This window comes from Periophthalmus magnuspinnatus, chromosome 16, assembly GCF_009829125.3.
Source record: "Periophthalmus magnuspinnatus isolate fPerMag1 chromosome 16, fPerMag1.2.pri, whole genome shotgun sequence".
NCBI classification, from domain to species: Eukaryota; Metazoa; Chordata; class Actinopteri; order Gobiiformes; family Gobiidae; genus Periophthalmus; species Periophthalmus magnuspinnatus.
In genome coordinates this window covers 12,302,846-12,318,184 of record NC_047141.1, presented here as the reverse complement: position 1 = coordinate 12,318,184, position 15,339 = coordinate 12,302,846, and the positions used below count along the sequence as shown (strand labels likewise).

The 15,339-nt window shown below is 39.0% G+C and overlaps 1 protein-coding gene across 1 annotated transcript; it reads right to left on the bottom strand.

Moving 5' to 3' along the window:
* LOC129456960 (tyrosine-protein phosphatase non-receptor type substrate 1-like) lies at positions 1-14,227 on the bottom strand. The gene is made up of 5 exons (XM_055228070.1): positions 14,160-14,227; positions 11,983-12,297; positions 5,543-5,926; positions 1,091-1,177; positions 1-34 (listed from the first exon to the last, which is right to left on the bottom strand). The coding sequence occupies exons 1-5, from the start codon at positions 14,212-14,214 to the stop codon at positions 12-14; spliced, it is 864 nt and encodes a 287-aa protein (XP_055084045.1). The 5' UTR covers positions 14,215-14,227; the 3' UTR covers positions 1-11.
* Positions 14,228-15,339: the final 1,112 nt, after the last annotated feature.

Here is a 15,339-nt window from a genome sequence, read left to right as displayed (position 1 = left end):
AGGACATGGGTTTAACTGCACCAGTGCTTGACAGCTGCAAAAGACATAGTAGCACTTTAAAGCAATGTAGTGTGATCCTGTATGGTGCTTTGAAATCATCGTTTCCAATACAGTGGTTGGTAATAAGGTCGTGGTATCAGTTAATCTGATGTCTATGTGTAAATTAATAATATAGAAATTGCTGAAATGAAACAACTGGTTTTATAAAGGACACAATTCAATTCAAATACCATTTTATTTTATTTTTCATTAAATATATAAGCCATTTATTCATTTATAAGGTTTTGGAATGGCCATGTCAGACAGATAAGCCCGCTAACGCCTGCTCTTGCCCATATCTTTACCCCTTTGTATGTGTATAAGATGAAAGGACATAGTATTAATGCATTTGTATTTGCATATATGTTTTTATGTATTTATTTTGTATAGACCCTTCCAGGACAAATATGTTTAGGATAGTTACGCATATAGTCTGGAGACAGTATGAATGTTCTATACCATTCATTTTAATGCGTCAGTAAAATAAAAACATACAATTTGTCTCTGTAGAAGCACAGAGAGAATGTTGTTGGTTATATGTTCATTATTCTTGCCAACAAAGAACAGTCAGTATCTAACTTCCTGCTCCACTCTCTAAATTTCACCAAAATTATGCAGTTATGATGCTTGAACTAAACCAAAAATGTAATTATCCAAACGTGTTTCCTTCGCCATAATTTTTGCTGTGGTTCTTTCTGGATTTAGCTTAGCTTTTATGCTAATTGGAGCTACTTGCTACATGAACAAACTGCACAAAACTACACACAGTAATGCTTTTTATTTGTTTTGTTTTTTATTACAAAGCTCTGTTGTTACTCATGTGTAGACGAGCGCTTTTCAGTCACCATAGCAATCCTGATTTTTCATAGTCTTGGGATGCTTGAGGCTAACGCTAACTCTCCTGTACTGTTCACAAACACGGCAACGGTCTATACTCGGTCACCTACTGAGATTTATTTGTCAAATAATCAATCCAATTTATCAACCAAATTCTATTCTATTTTTTGGCTAGTGTAACAATCTACCATTTGTCAGTTGATTAGCGACTCACCTTCTAAAGAAAAGATGGCCGTCATCGCGGAGAGGAAACACATCTTGAGTATGTTCAGAGCTCCGATCAGCAGGTTGGGCGGGGCTTCTGCAGAGGGACATGAACGACAAAGGACTGATTAGCCCGACAGATTTTCATGCCATCGACCAGCCCACAGAGAGGAAGAGGAGGAGGAGGAGGAGCTGCAGCAGTTTCATGTAATGGACCCTGACTCCACTCTGCTATGAGAGCTGTTTAAATATTGATCGTTAAAATCGTTAATTTGTTCAAGTATGCCGGCCTGGAGTGCTCAATGCCCCGACCACATTGACTCCCAGGTGGGTAGAGGGGAGGTTGGTATGTGCTACTTCTATGTGATGCATTGAAGTATTGAGTAACTTTTCTCTGCTGCTTGAGTGAGAAATGTTGATGACCTTATTTACATGATGTATAAATACTAGTGTTAGTACAAAAGATCAATGGAGAATGTGTCATACTTATTAGCATATAGTTATGAGGCCACCACACTGTATACAGAAGTGGACTAAGTGAGTGTGACGTCACCCATCGTGTTCAGGTCCAGTCCAATGAAGCTCATCGAGGCTAGCGGTTATTGGGGCGAATTTGGAGCCGAGTTCCATATTTGGAATTCCGACCACAAGTATCATAGAAACCAAAGAGCCAATGTGGGGCGAAAATGTTGAAGGTAACATCTCTTCCCGCCTGTACCGCTGGCTTAGCAACACTGTCAATCAAACCTGTTGCTAACGCTATCGGGAGTGACCTCGAGGAATCATGTAGAGCGGGAAATACAAACATTTTAAGACCAAAACGACGAGCCTGACAGCAGCGTTTACAGAGAGGGGGCGACAGTTTTCTAATGTAAAGTGAATGGGAGTCGGAGTCGATGGAGCCAGAAGCGCAGCCTATGATCACTTCCTATTTAGGTCAGTTACGTCCATTTATATATACAGTCTATGGAGCCAATATAGGATTAATGTAAAGCAATGACCTTTGTTATTGAGTACAGGATATTTTGAGTGGTGTGAACAGGAATGGCCCTACCAAGCACTTTTTGTTTTTAGTAATAAACTGCAACATGCGTAGATTATGAGTTTACATTTTCATTGTAAACTGCAAAATGAATCTAAAAAAGATAGTAGAAATACAACAATAGCCTTCAGCAATCACGATAAATACTATATTGACTTATTGTTGAATACATAACAGATGAAACAATAATTTTTGGTGGTCACTATTTATCGTCTGTACTTTTTCTTTGCAGTAGTGGAAAAAGTTTGGTTATATTTTCCTCACTATGATAAGATTTTAGCTGTATAAAGCAAGCTAACTATATAACTGTTGCATTATTCTGTTATATTGTACATTTAGAATACTTTCTGAGATAATTCTGCTTCATGGTTTGGGCTTAATATTATCATTTATAGTCTATATTTACTTCAGCAATATATCACACTTCAAAATTTGTTATCTGATCTGTCGAGAGGCAACCTTACTCTCTTGTAAGAATTCATGTTTTTTATGTTTCTTTTGCATTAAAAACACAAGCAATTGAATAAATGAGTATGAGTTTTAGTGCCAAACCCCCCCCCCAAATCCTACACAATTATACCACGCTTAAAAGCTTAAAAGTAGGCAACGTATGGGTTCATATTCTATCCTTTACATGTGGAACAACAGCAACGTTCTTTTAATATTTTCTGGCTGAAAAAGTAAAAATTATTCCAAGCTCTTAGCACAAAGGAACCAGCGTTTGTCTTGAGGACGTGTCAGGCGGCTGCTTTTCCACACTGTGAAATCTAATATGCCGTCTCCACTTTAAATCATTTGTCTTTGTGGGCGAGGAGCACATTTAAAACAGCTCTTCTTCTGCCAAACAGACATGGTCAAATCACAGCTCTGTCAGTTCTCTTCTCACAATATTTAGCGCTATGTGCCTCTGCGGGATGACAGCGAGAACATGCTTTGTACCCATCATCACCTTGCAATAATTTAGAGTGATGGGCCCGACATGGAACCACAGTCAAGAAAGGAGCTAAAAAAATAAAAGAAAAAAGAAGTGGAAACTGCATAACTTTGGAAAAGCTGTAGCAAAAGACGAATAAAATCTATAAACTAGACGAAACGTTGTAGGGGTGAAGACGTTTCGCTGATCATCTTCAATTCGTGTCAGATTTACTGGTGGACACTGCCTTAAATCTATCTGAAGGGAGGAGCTAGCTACACTGAAACTCAAAATACGTATTGTTTACAGTATCTGTTTGTAGGCTAGGTCTGTTGTGCTAACCTAAGTGTGCTCTGTGCCTACTTAGCATAGTCATTCAAGCCCCTAATGAGTAATTTCACACCTATGGCTAGCCCTGTTGTTTTCTTTGTTTCCTTTGTTTGCTTTGGGTCTGAGGATGGAGTTATAGATGGGGGATAGATGATGTCTGAGGCCCCCACTCCTTTTCAACAAAACAAAACAAAAATTGCTTCTTTAACTCCCCTCTCAAACCATAGGAATAGCTTAAATATACTTCCGAATACTGGTGTTAATCTGCTGTTTTTATATATATTGTGACTTGGAAGCATTCGTTTAAAGTGCAGTACTTTTTTGTGCGACATGGTCCACCACCTGTTTTTCTCTAGAGAGATATTACTGCTTTGTCTGTAATGTTCTAGTTTGATGATGCTTGTGGGGAAAACAAAGTGGCACCACAAGGATACATTACAGGAGAGATCTGTGGAGAGGTGACCATGGCGATGTCCGAATGTCCACACTATTCCCTGGTTAAGGAACCTTTTAGGGGTCACGGTATTTTTAGTGGCGTCTGAATGTCCAGTTGATAAAAAAGTAGTGCACTCAAAATTTCTCAAAATGCACCTTGAAAAGTAGCGGACATCAGTGGTCACTAGTAGACAATAGTGGACAATATATGGACACAACACGGCTGAATGAAAGCAGATAGAAGCGCTCTTAAATAAACTGTTATAGGGTAAAGTTGCTAGGATTAGCCGTTTACCTTAGCTCGAGCCGTTAAAAGAGCGATAATTTACGCTTCTGAATAAAAAAATCAAAAAAATCAAATCCTTTTACGTGAGTTCCAGCTTGACAAAAACTTGTATGAGTATTATTAGTCCATACATACTTGCATGCCATTATGACAGAAATCAAGTTTTATCAAAGTTTAGCTGACATTTTTACACCCAGACGCCGAGTTACATGACCTAAATGTAGTGAGCTGCGTGTCCGAATTGCTCTGTGAATGTGGTGCTATAGGGTCAGAGTACAGTGTTCAGAGCTGTGTAGTGAATGAGGGACTAGAGTGGACATTCAGACACGGCCCCTGTTCACAGTAAGAATGCAGGTTTTAAAGTAGTTTTTTTCTTTGCGATAAAAGCGTCTGTAACTGAATGAATGTGAGACAGACATGTGTAAGGCAATATTATGGAACATTTCTGGTAAAGCAATTATCTTTTTATGCAGACAAACGAGTGTCGAAACCCCCACCACAAAAGTTGCGTAGTGCACTAACTTAGATTAACCACTTTAGCAGAAATACAGTTTTTTAATGTGAAGAGGGAAGCGCTTTGTGCATTTGTGGATGCAAAAAACGTCTGCTGAGATGCTTCGACCCATCAGCTTCAAATATTTGTTATAACGTTCCATCTTTTCCTGATCGCTTCCAGTGAGAGCAAACCCAGAGTGATGTGTAAAATTGAATTAAGAGTGCTACATATATAAATCTGTGTTAACCAGATTAAGCAAGTTCAGACCATAGACTGTATAAAGAAGTGGACTAAAGTGAGTGTGATGTCACCCACAGCGTTCGGCTCCAGTCAAATGAAGTTTATCGAGGCTAGCGGTTACAGGAGCGAATTTGGACCCGAGTTCCATATTAGGAATTCTGACCACAAGTGTCATAGCAACCAAAGAGCCAATCTGGAGCGAAGCTGTTGAAGGTAACGCTCCACTTAGCAACGGTGTCAGTCAAACTTGTTGCTAACGCTAGTGGGAGCGACCTCTGGAAAAGAAGGCAGCTGATTTGTCTCTTATTAATGGTCATATCTTGAGTTATGGACACAAAAGTGAAATAAAAACACCAAAATCATGAGCCTGACAGCAGCAGTTACAGAGAGAAGGGTGACAGTTTTCTGATGTAAAGTGATTTGAAGCCAGAGTCGATGGAGCCGGAAGTGCCCACATGATCACTTCCTATTGGGAAGGCAGCGACTAGCAGGTTAGCTATGTCCATTTATATATACAGTCTATGATTCAGAATAATGGGGAAGTTTTTTTATTTTATTTAAACCTCTATATGGTCTTTTTTTTTAGACATTTCGGGGGTTAAATTGCTACACTGAGGAACTTTTCTTGATGAAATAGCAGATCATTTCTCAAGCGTTCCCATTTTCACCAACTCTATTTCTGCTTCCCTTTTCAATCTAAGTTCCTTTCTTGATTCTTACCCCACATGTAGGATGCAGTCAGAGGCTCCGTCATGGCAGGATGTCCCTCTACCACACAGGCATAAGTCACCCCTGCTTCCATATACTCTCTGTCTGGCAGAGGCAGCACACTGATCAGATACACTTCACTGGTCCTTGTGTCCTCCAGACGGACACACTGTGGACTTTGGAGTGGGTCAGCAGTAGCAGTAGTGGTGTTGCTGGAGGAGGAGAGAGTGCAGTTGTTGATTGAGAGCCGATCGATGGGGCTTGCCGCGCTCCGATTGGTCCAGTAGAGGCTGAGGTCACTCGGGTAAAACCCCCATGTGACACACACCAGAGAGAAGAGGTCGATTTGTGGGTCTGCTGGAGTCTGCAAGTACAGTCTGGGAGAAGATGGAGGGGCTGGAGGAGACATGGACGTTGGTTAATCGGCTTGTCTGATAGTTTTATCGTTTGATTTCTAACTTTCTGTTTTTTGATCTGCTAAAATACATTGAATTGAGCGAGGGCTGTAGTCGACTAAGGAAATTCTTGGTTGACTAAAGACGTGTCCTGCCGATCGATTTGTCCAATAAAAAGGGGGCGTGGCAACAGCTCTCAATACTGACACGCATCTTCACGGGAGTTCATGTAAAAGCAACTATTTTGGCTGAAACAAAAACTAGGAAACTATGTATTTATATAAAGACAGATTAAAAGTATCAATTAATCAAAATCTTTAGCTGACTCACTCACTTCTCCTTTTATGCTGTTGCCCCATATTAATCTAAATAATATAAATGTTGGTCAACTAAGACAATATCGACCGATTAATCGACTAAATGACTAAAGGTCTGCAGCCCTACATTGAACTGATTTACAAAACTTGAAGTACAAATACACAGCTACAGCTACAAAATGATGATGGAGGTTTCTATAATGTAATCTTATCCATATAATGTTGTTTTAATCCATAATTAAAGGTGCATTATATCAGAGGTGGTCAACCGTGGGGTCAGATGATATGGGGGAAACTAAAAATCAATCTTGAACAAGGCTTGACACGCGATGAGGCAATGATAAATGTGCATTTCTATTTATTGCCCTGTAAAATGGATTGATCTTGACCTATGTACTGGAAGTAAAATCAAATAGTAGACATTAGATGACTTTATTATTTAGTTGAAAGCCTACTTTTTGTGTTTAGAGTCGCAAAGGCCAACTGAAAAATGTTAAGAACCAGAGCATTATGTGATGGTGACATATGAATACAAATCATGCTGATAAAATGAACTGTAACTGATTGTAATAATTCATTCTAATTACACACTGTTTCTATTGGGTTAACTCTAAAAGTCACCTTGAATCAGTTATTATAGTGCCCTTTCTGTGGAGAATTGTCCATACATAATTAAATTCATTCATTCATTCTTTCTATTACCCAGAGAATAGAGAGCTATGGTGGCCTTGTCAGGACATTGTCAAGTTGTAGCCAGGTAGGCCATAATAATCATTAATTATACAGTTTGGTTGATATAATAATATAATTAACTATAATTAATCAAAAAACCAGTGGACTTGAGATAATTCCATCAAACAAGCTTTCAGTTGGTTTTCCCCTGGATTATAAAGTAGGACTAAACACCAACACTCATTTTAGATAGAGCTGCTTACTTGGGTAGTACCTGGAGTATTAAAGAAGAGAGTGAGGGGAAAGAAAGGGCGGGGTCTGGACATATGAGCAACAGTGTGATTGGTCCAACAGGTAATCGTAACTTGTCTTTTTTGTTCACCTTTTTTCCATCCAGGAACCACTCACCCATTCACACACACATTCATACACAGTATACAGTTGTAGCTCATCTCAAACAAGCCTATTCAGAAAAAACTAGCTGTAATAAGGGCAGTTTTGTGTGATGTCACCAACTACTTCAAATAGCAGTGGCCACACCAGAAAGCTGCATATTTACCCAGATTGCATTAAAACTGACTTAAAAAAGTGATCAGGGACATTAGATAATACTATTAACACCACATAAATAGTTTAGTAGCAATAAAAAGTAGATTTAGTGTTTAGTTCCACTTTAAGCTAGGTCAAACAACTCTTAAGTTTACCCAAGACAAAAAATTGTGTAATCCCATTAAGCAACAGGCGCCATAGTAACAACTGAATGAAGTAAACAGCCCTGTCATTTATAACTTTATCTGGGTCTGAGGACAAGACATGATCATTAAAGAGAAAATAGGACAACAATTAAAGTTTGGAGCTGATGGATTTCTCTGGCACCAAGGGCAGCCGAAGGACACACCTGAAATAGGGCCCACACACAGGGAAATGTTAGGGAAATGGTTTGGCAAGTAAATTGATCCCAAGTGAACCTTAAAAAGACTTTGCTCCATTTTTCTTGACTTCTTTGTTATTTTGTCCTGGATATTAAGAACATTCAGGGCAGAAGTTGTCAAACTTATCAGTCCGGAACCACCAAAATAACCATGTAATGGACTTACGACTCCCACAGCACAAGAAAACGATCATAGTTTGAGACGTTAAATATGTCGCAGCAGGTTTTAATGTTGTTTATTTGAATAGTTGTGATAGGATAAATGTGAGACTCATAGATATATGTCAAGACAAGTACATGATATTATATAGGTGGTATAGGTGCAAACAGGCAGTGTGTTTTTCCTCTGTATTTGATTAAGTAAATTTTCTGGTCTTTATTTCTGTATCTGGGCCTTATTTTCTGGACATAAAGAATTAATTAAATATAGTGCCATGACTCAAACTAATCTGAACCCCCACTTCGGGAACTGATTTAGAGAAGTGGCTATGTTATGATATTTGTGCTTTACTTGATTGTTTTTAGGTTTTTATTTCCTCTTTGACATCTATTAGCAAGACATAGGCTATTGAGTAGATGTCCCAGTATGTGCATCATTCAGCACATAATGAAAAAAATAAATAAACGGTTTGTGAAAAACAACTTTAAACATAATCAGTCATATAAATCATCCTGCAATCCTGCATCAAGGGCTCTTATTGCTCTTATGTGTTATCTTGGCCTGGATCATCGGTGGTATAATACTCCCTACAGAAGCATAGCCAGACTTGACTTGAATGGATACAATTCTACACTGGCCTACATCATCAGAGGTATAATACTCCCTACAACAGAAAGATAGCCAGACTTTACTTCGATGGACACAATCCTACACTAGCTTACATTATCAGCGGTATAATACTCCCTACAAGAGAAGCATAGCCAGACTTGACTTCAGTGGACACAATCCTATACTGGCTTACGTCATTAGAGGTATAATACTCCCTACAACAGAAGCATAGCCAGACTTAACTTGAATGAACACAATTGTACCTTAGCCAGACTTGACTTGACTGGACAAAACTCTCACATACATTAAGTAGTTTTGAACTACAACACTGGTAAATTCTATTCTCTGTGAGCCAATTCCCTCATTTAAAGGTGCAATATGCAACTTTCCTGGTGGCAGATCCATCACCTGCTTGTCTAGGTGGAGATACTATTGGATGTTGGATGACAGTTGACATTGTGCCCATCAACCATTATCATTGTGCTTGCTCGTTGGAGAAAAGCAGGTGACGCAGCCAGCCCAAGCTACGTACATGTCAGATCTGTGGAGATACGAGTCCGCTCACTGGAAGAATGCATGTTTTCAAGGCAGTTTTCAGCAGTATACAACACATGTAATTGAATAGATGCAAAGTGGATAATAGACAAAGGTATAAAATCTACAGGGAAAGAAGCTAATGAAGGACACCCCGCCAGAAATGTTACATAGTGCATCTTTAATTAGCGACGTGACAACAACACAAGAAAATAATCTGTTACTTGGAAAGAGGCAGCATCATAAATATACAGAACAAATGTAAACTTCTGCATGAGGGATTCATTTGGCCATAATCCGGCTCCATCCCTCCTGCCTTGTTTTGTGGTGCGTTTGATTCCCGCGGGCTGGATCAATACCAAAATGAGGTGATTATTTCTGCATCTGTCACCAAACTGCTCAGCCACAGACGGACTGCGGGGGATTTCACATGAATGCAATTTTATATATACCTCCAGATCACACTGTAGTTATGGTGCAATGGAGCAGTGTTTTCATTTATTCTGTGTAATATTTCACGATTGGTTTGTAATACACCTGGAAACATTATAACATTGCAATTCTATTTCTATTCAGGTATTTTATGCACAATGTCTGCAGTAAGTATAAGTATAAAAATAAAAAGTCTAATTTAAGTAAAAGTCTAATGATGTAATGCTAAATGCTTTAAAACTTTCCTAAGAAAAAAAGAAAAATAATTAACACTTTTCAAATAATGTAATCGTATAATTATATAAGAGCAAAGACAATGAAAATCTAAAAAAAACCCCAAAAAACCTTAGCACTAACATAGATTGAGCCTGGTGTTGATTTATGGACTTCAAAACTGCACAGGGCTTTTGCTTGTGAAGCAGTTATCCCCAAAAAATAAGAAGAAATTTTGTGACCGCTCAGGGGGAGTGGACGTACTGCACAAGAGTCATCAAACAAACAAAATACAACTCCAGGTAGGTTTGATGAGGGAATAATGTTGAAACGTTTACTTTCTCCAGCTAAACTCAAACTCACACAAGACTGAAGTTATAGTTTTTTGCCCACAGAAACATAGAGAAAGTGTCAGCAGTCACCTCCAGTCTCTCTCTCTCTAAAACCTTCAGATCAGGCTAGAAATTTAGGGGTAATAATAGACTTAGACTTGAACTTTAACAGCCACATCAAATCAATAATATCTGCAGCTTTTTACCATCTAAAAACATTGCAAAAATCAAAAGTATACTGTCAAAAAAAAAAAAAAAAAAGACTTGGAGAGCCTTATCCATGCATTTGTCTTCAGTAAGTTATACTACTGTAACGGCCTGCTCACTGGCCTCTCCAAGCAAGCATTAACACAGCTGCAGTACATCCAGAAAGCTGCTGCTCGGGTCCTGACTAGATCCAGGAAGTATGAGCACATAAGTCCTGTGCTCAGGTCTCTGCACTGACTTCTTCTTGCTCAGAGAACAGACTTTACAGCAGCTCTGCTTGTGAACAAGTCTCTCCATGGCCTAGCACCAAAGTACATCTCTGACATGTTAGTGCCATATGAACCATCTCACACTCTGAGGACTTCAGGGACCGGCCTCCTGCTGGTGCCCAGAGTCAGGACTAAACATGAGGAATCAGTGTTTCAGTTTTATGAACCTGGAACAATCTTGAGGAAGATGCGAGACAGGCCTCTAATTTGACAATGTTTAAATCCAGACTCAAAACAGTTCTTTTTAGCTGTGCATATGACTGAAAGGTTTTTATTCAGCACTTTTCTCCTTTAATGTAAATTTTATGATGATTACCGTATTTTCTGCACTATAAGGTGCACCTAAAAGCCTTTAATTTTCTCAAAAACCCACAGTGTGCCTTATAGGATCCAACGTTATAGGGATAACGGGGAGACATACGCCACAATCTGCCAATGGATTGCGGATGCCTGGGCTGATATATGAGTCTCAACTGTGGTCCGAGCTCACGAAGGAAGGAATTGTCACAGAACTGCCAGACAACAGCAATGGCACGGATAATGGCGATTTTGACGAGACGGAATCGGGCACTTTGAATGTCGAGCTCACCCAACTGCTCAACTCAGACACTGAAGAGGAAGAATTCAACGGATTCAGGAATGAGGAATGAACTGAAAAAGTGAGCTTTACACGTTTCTTTCACGTGTTTACAATTAAACAAGGCTGGGAGATATTGTGAATATGGACATTAATGTTTGAACAATGTTGAGTTATTGTTATTGCGTTGCACTATTTCGAGAGTTACTATATTGTGAATTAGCTTGTTTTGTGAGTGAACAAAGTTTTCAGAATGTTTTTTTTTTAAATTCTGTTAATAAAGTTTGACTGACTGACTTATCTGACTGTTTTGTTGACGTTCCCTTTAGCGCAGCTCCATCTCGTGGATGCGTAACACAACCCCAGATACTACAGTAGTTTATATTCTATGCGCCTTATAATGCGGTGCGCCCTATATATGAAATTTGTTTTAAAATAGGCCATTCATTGAAGGTGCGCCTTATATTCCGATGCGCCTTATAGTGCGGAAAATACGGTATTTGTGATTATTTCTGTTTTGATTTGTTATATTAATATTTCAATGTCTGTCTTATTCTGTAAAGCACATTGAGAACAAATTGTGCTAAACAAATAAACTTGCATTGCCTTGACTTGTCACTTTAGCACCATATGCGTCTTTAGTATTTTGGTATAGATTTTTTTTGGACAACCCTAATGTTTCATTTATGGCATGGGGATATGCTATGCTGCACAGTATTTCATTCTGAACAGGAAGACCACAATCACAGATACTTCAGGACCCTATACAGCTGAAGCTCGCCTCAGTGTATTCCCTGGACTCACCTAACACAGTGAGCAGTGTTCCGTTGCCCCACTCTGGGTCTTGGTAAGGCACACTGACCTCACAGTAATACTCCCCAGAATCCTTTGGTGCCGCTTCAGTGATCAGCAGAGAGGAGCTTTGATTCTTCTCCAGGAAGACGTAGCGAGCAGAGGGGAGGATGGACTGCCGGTCCGGGTTCATCCGGAACCACTGGAACCCACGCCACTGAGACGGCACAGTGAAGTGACAGCACAGAGTGGCTGTCTCACCCCGCAGCACAGTGAGACGCCCGGGAGACTGTGTGACCCCCAGTTCCGCAGGGGGCGCTGTCAACCCTGCAGATGATGGCCATAAATATAACATGTCAGACAAGAAATGAGAGGTCAAACGAGAGGTCACTTACTAACGTCGAGCCAAGGATTCTCAACATGCTCAAGGAACGATGTCATTTCCCAATTTGCGTCACTTACCCAATTTGCGTCACTTACCCAATCATGCTAATTTGTAACACTAAATTAATTTACTAGAAATGGCTAACTGCCTATTTTACAATATGGCTGTAGCTGATCACAAGCTATGTTATTTTATCTATAAGAAGGCATTCCCATCTATTTTTAAAGGTTCACTTGAATGTTCTGCGATATGCCATTGAACGTGTCTATTGTGTAATTAATTATTTTTATTACCATTAAAAACATGCATTCATACTGTGAGTGGGGTCGTCTCTCCGCAGATCGGACCTGTAGCTTTGCCTGGTGGCCTTAACTGCCTGTCTGCTCTTTCTCTATGGCTGTTAAACTGCCCGGGGACCGCATAGAGACTAGCTTTTAAAACATAAAATTAAATCATCACCATGGAGACAAGCAGTTAGTAGTGCTCCTTTCATTTCAAAAAAGGATTGTTATTTCACGTAGGAAAGACTTTGACATCGCAAATCAGTGAAGTGCACAAAGATTGAATTGACAAACTTTGGTGTTAAAAAGAAAGAGACTGAGTGGCTGAGGCGGTTAATAGTTCTGCTGCTGCGGTCGACTCAAATACAACCGTTGAAAGAACAGGAAACGGGGAAGAGAGAGTGCATTCATATGATTGTGAGAAGTGAGTGGTTTTACGGCAAAGATAGCAGGCAGGTTGAATGTGGTTGAATGAATTCTCGTCATCATCATCAAAAAATATCAGATTAGCCCAAACACATTTCGGCAAAGAATCAAACAATAGACCTAGCCTTTTTTCTTTTTTTTTAACACCAATTGCACAATGATTCACACAATTAGAGAATGCCACCTGCTGTTAAGATAAACTGTAGAGGAAACAGACAAAGGGCAGGTCTAGACCGTGAGTGAGGCATGTCTGATTGGAGCACTGCTTATCTGACCCAGTGTCATCAAGTGATTATTGAGTACCATGATGAAATACTGCAGATAATATACGCAAGTCTGTCACTCTGAAGAGGTGAAGAGCGCTAGCGAGCTAAAGTGGGTCATAACTTTTGTTTTTATAATGGATTTGAGTGTAACTGCAGCAAGACTGTTGGGTTTAAATATGGATAGCATTTTGGAATTACGTTTATTTACACAAAAATAGTTGCCTTGTTTTGGGTAATTAACTAGGCAATAAGTACAATTTTTGTGATTTTTTTTTGTTTTAATTTAAGGGGTTTTAGGAATTTTCTGCATTTAAATCTCAGGGATAAAAGTGGAAATTCGTGTTACAAAATGCTATGTTTTTATTTTGAATTGATTTCAGTTGGTAATATATTTGTTTTGTTATTTTAAAGTAATATGCAATACAAAAATGTATCTAACCTTAACCCTTATTGCATCTGATCACATTTTGGCTCCCCCCCAAAAATGACTAAAATAAAAGCATGTTTTTCTCATTCTGGTGGTGTTTATTTCACTAAAAAACATAGAAAGTCAGCGGGTTTGCATGTCCACACACCCTACTCCTATTTGGCTTGGGACAGGGCCTCCTCCTGTTTGTTTCCATGGAAATTTTGTTCTTTTGTTTATAATATATCACAGTATGGTAAATAAAAAAAACATTTCATAACTAGGAAAATTGAAAAAAGAGGGAGTTTTAGGAAGTGATTTAAAAAACGATACAAAAATGCACGACTCACTGTTTTCAATATTAAAACAAACGCGCATACACACACCTACATACACCCATAAACATTTGTATATTCTCTCCTCACCTGCAGTTGGCCCGGTCCACAGCAGCGTCCAGCACAGTATGGCAATGTCAGTCATGTCTCGGCTCAGTTTAGCGAGTGGCTGTTAGCGTATAGGAAGCGTACGTGTGTTTATATAGAATGTGATGTGTCAGCAGGCGCTCGGAGGTGAGGCCTCATTAATAGGTCATGTTCAAACACACGCTCCATCTGATCGGGGCCGTTTGGGTGAAAAACAACATGCTAGACAAACAATCAGGCCCAGACAACAACCACAAGCATATGCTATTAGGTCACGGGTTCGGATACATGCGCAAGGTGAGCAGTTTTATGTATTTGTACCTGGTTTTTCCCATGTATTTGAAATTGCAATAGGGCATCCACCAATTAGTTTTTATTTCATGTTATAGTTCATTTCATCTGATTATTTTTGTCGCACACTTTGAGCCTATATTCAAGCGTGCAACATTTACTAATACGGCAAAATTCTGCACTGGTCTTTGAGAGTTGCAAAAAGAGCTTATAAACTCATCACAGTGAGTAATTAGGATGGTCGGAATGCATAACTTAAGTAAGGAATAACTTTGGACCACTGCAAACAATTTAAAATAAACTAGTTCTGTTTTTCACGTTTTTAAGATTGTAAATATCAAGTACAGACCCTTTAAAGTGGTACCAACTTCTTTTTGTAAATGAGTAAATGTAGTATTTAAATTTACAAAATGAGACTGCTGCATGTAATTTTTTTTTTTTTTTCTCACCAAATAAGCACCAAAAGCAGTTCTCTGATTGGCTGTGCTGAAAAAAGCTGCTCTAAAACTGAATGCATGTGAATAACGATATGTCAAAGGGTTTGTGAGAGCTAGGGGCGAGTTACACACATTTAAGTGCTAAATTCTTCCTTCTGCAGAGTGAAAATCAGGTACCCATCTTTAAGAAATAAACATCAGCATGACATAATTTTTATTGTAAGCAATGAATGACCCTGATCTATTAGTAACCTGGTAAGCTAGTCCTTCTACTTTCATTAGGCAACCATAGCATTTTAGGATGATCTAATCACTTTACTTCAGCTGATTATTTGTAGCTTGTGTCTCAAAAGTACGAGACATCTCTTCACAAAATTCCTAACAACTGCTTTGTCACAAACAGACCGTTCTAATTAGTTAATACACCTGTCAATTATGTCCATTTGAACTCAAGG

Excerpts from the sequence above, each read along its gene's own strand:
- LOC129456960 (XM_055228070.1), bottom strand. The coding sequence starts at position 14,214 with ATGACTGACATTGCCATACTGTGCTGGACGCTGCTGTGGACCGGGCCA. Across the intron at positions 12,298-14,159 it reads GTGGACCGGGCCAACTGCAG|GGTTGACAGCGCCCCCTGCG; the intron begins GTGAGGAGAGAA and ends CATCATCTGCAG. Across the intron at positions 35-1,090 it reads GGCCATCTTTTCTTTAGAAG|CTGTCAAGCACTGGTGCAGT; the intron begins GTGAGTCGCTAA and ends TGTCTTTTGCAG.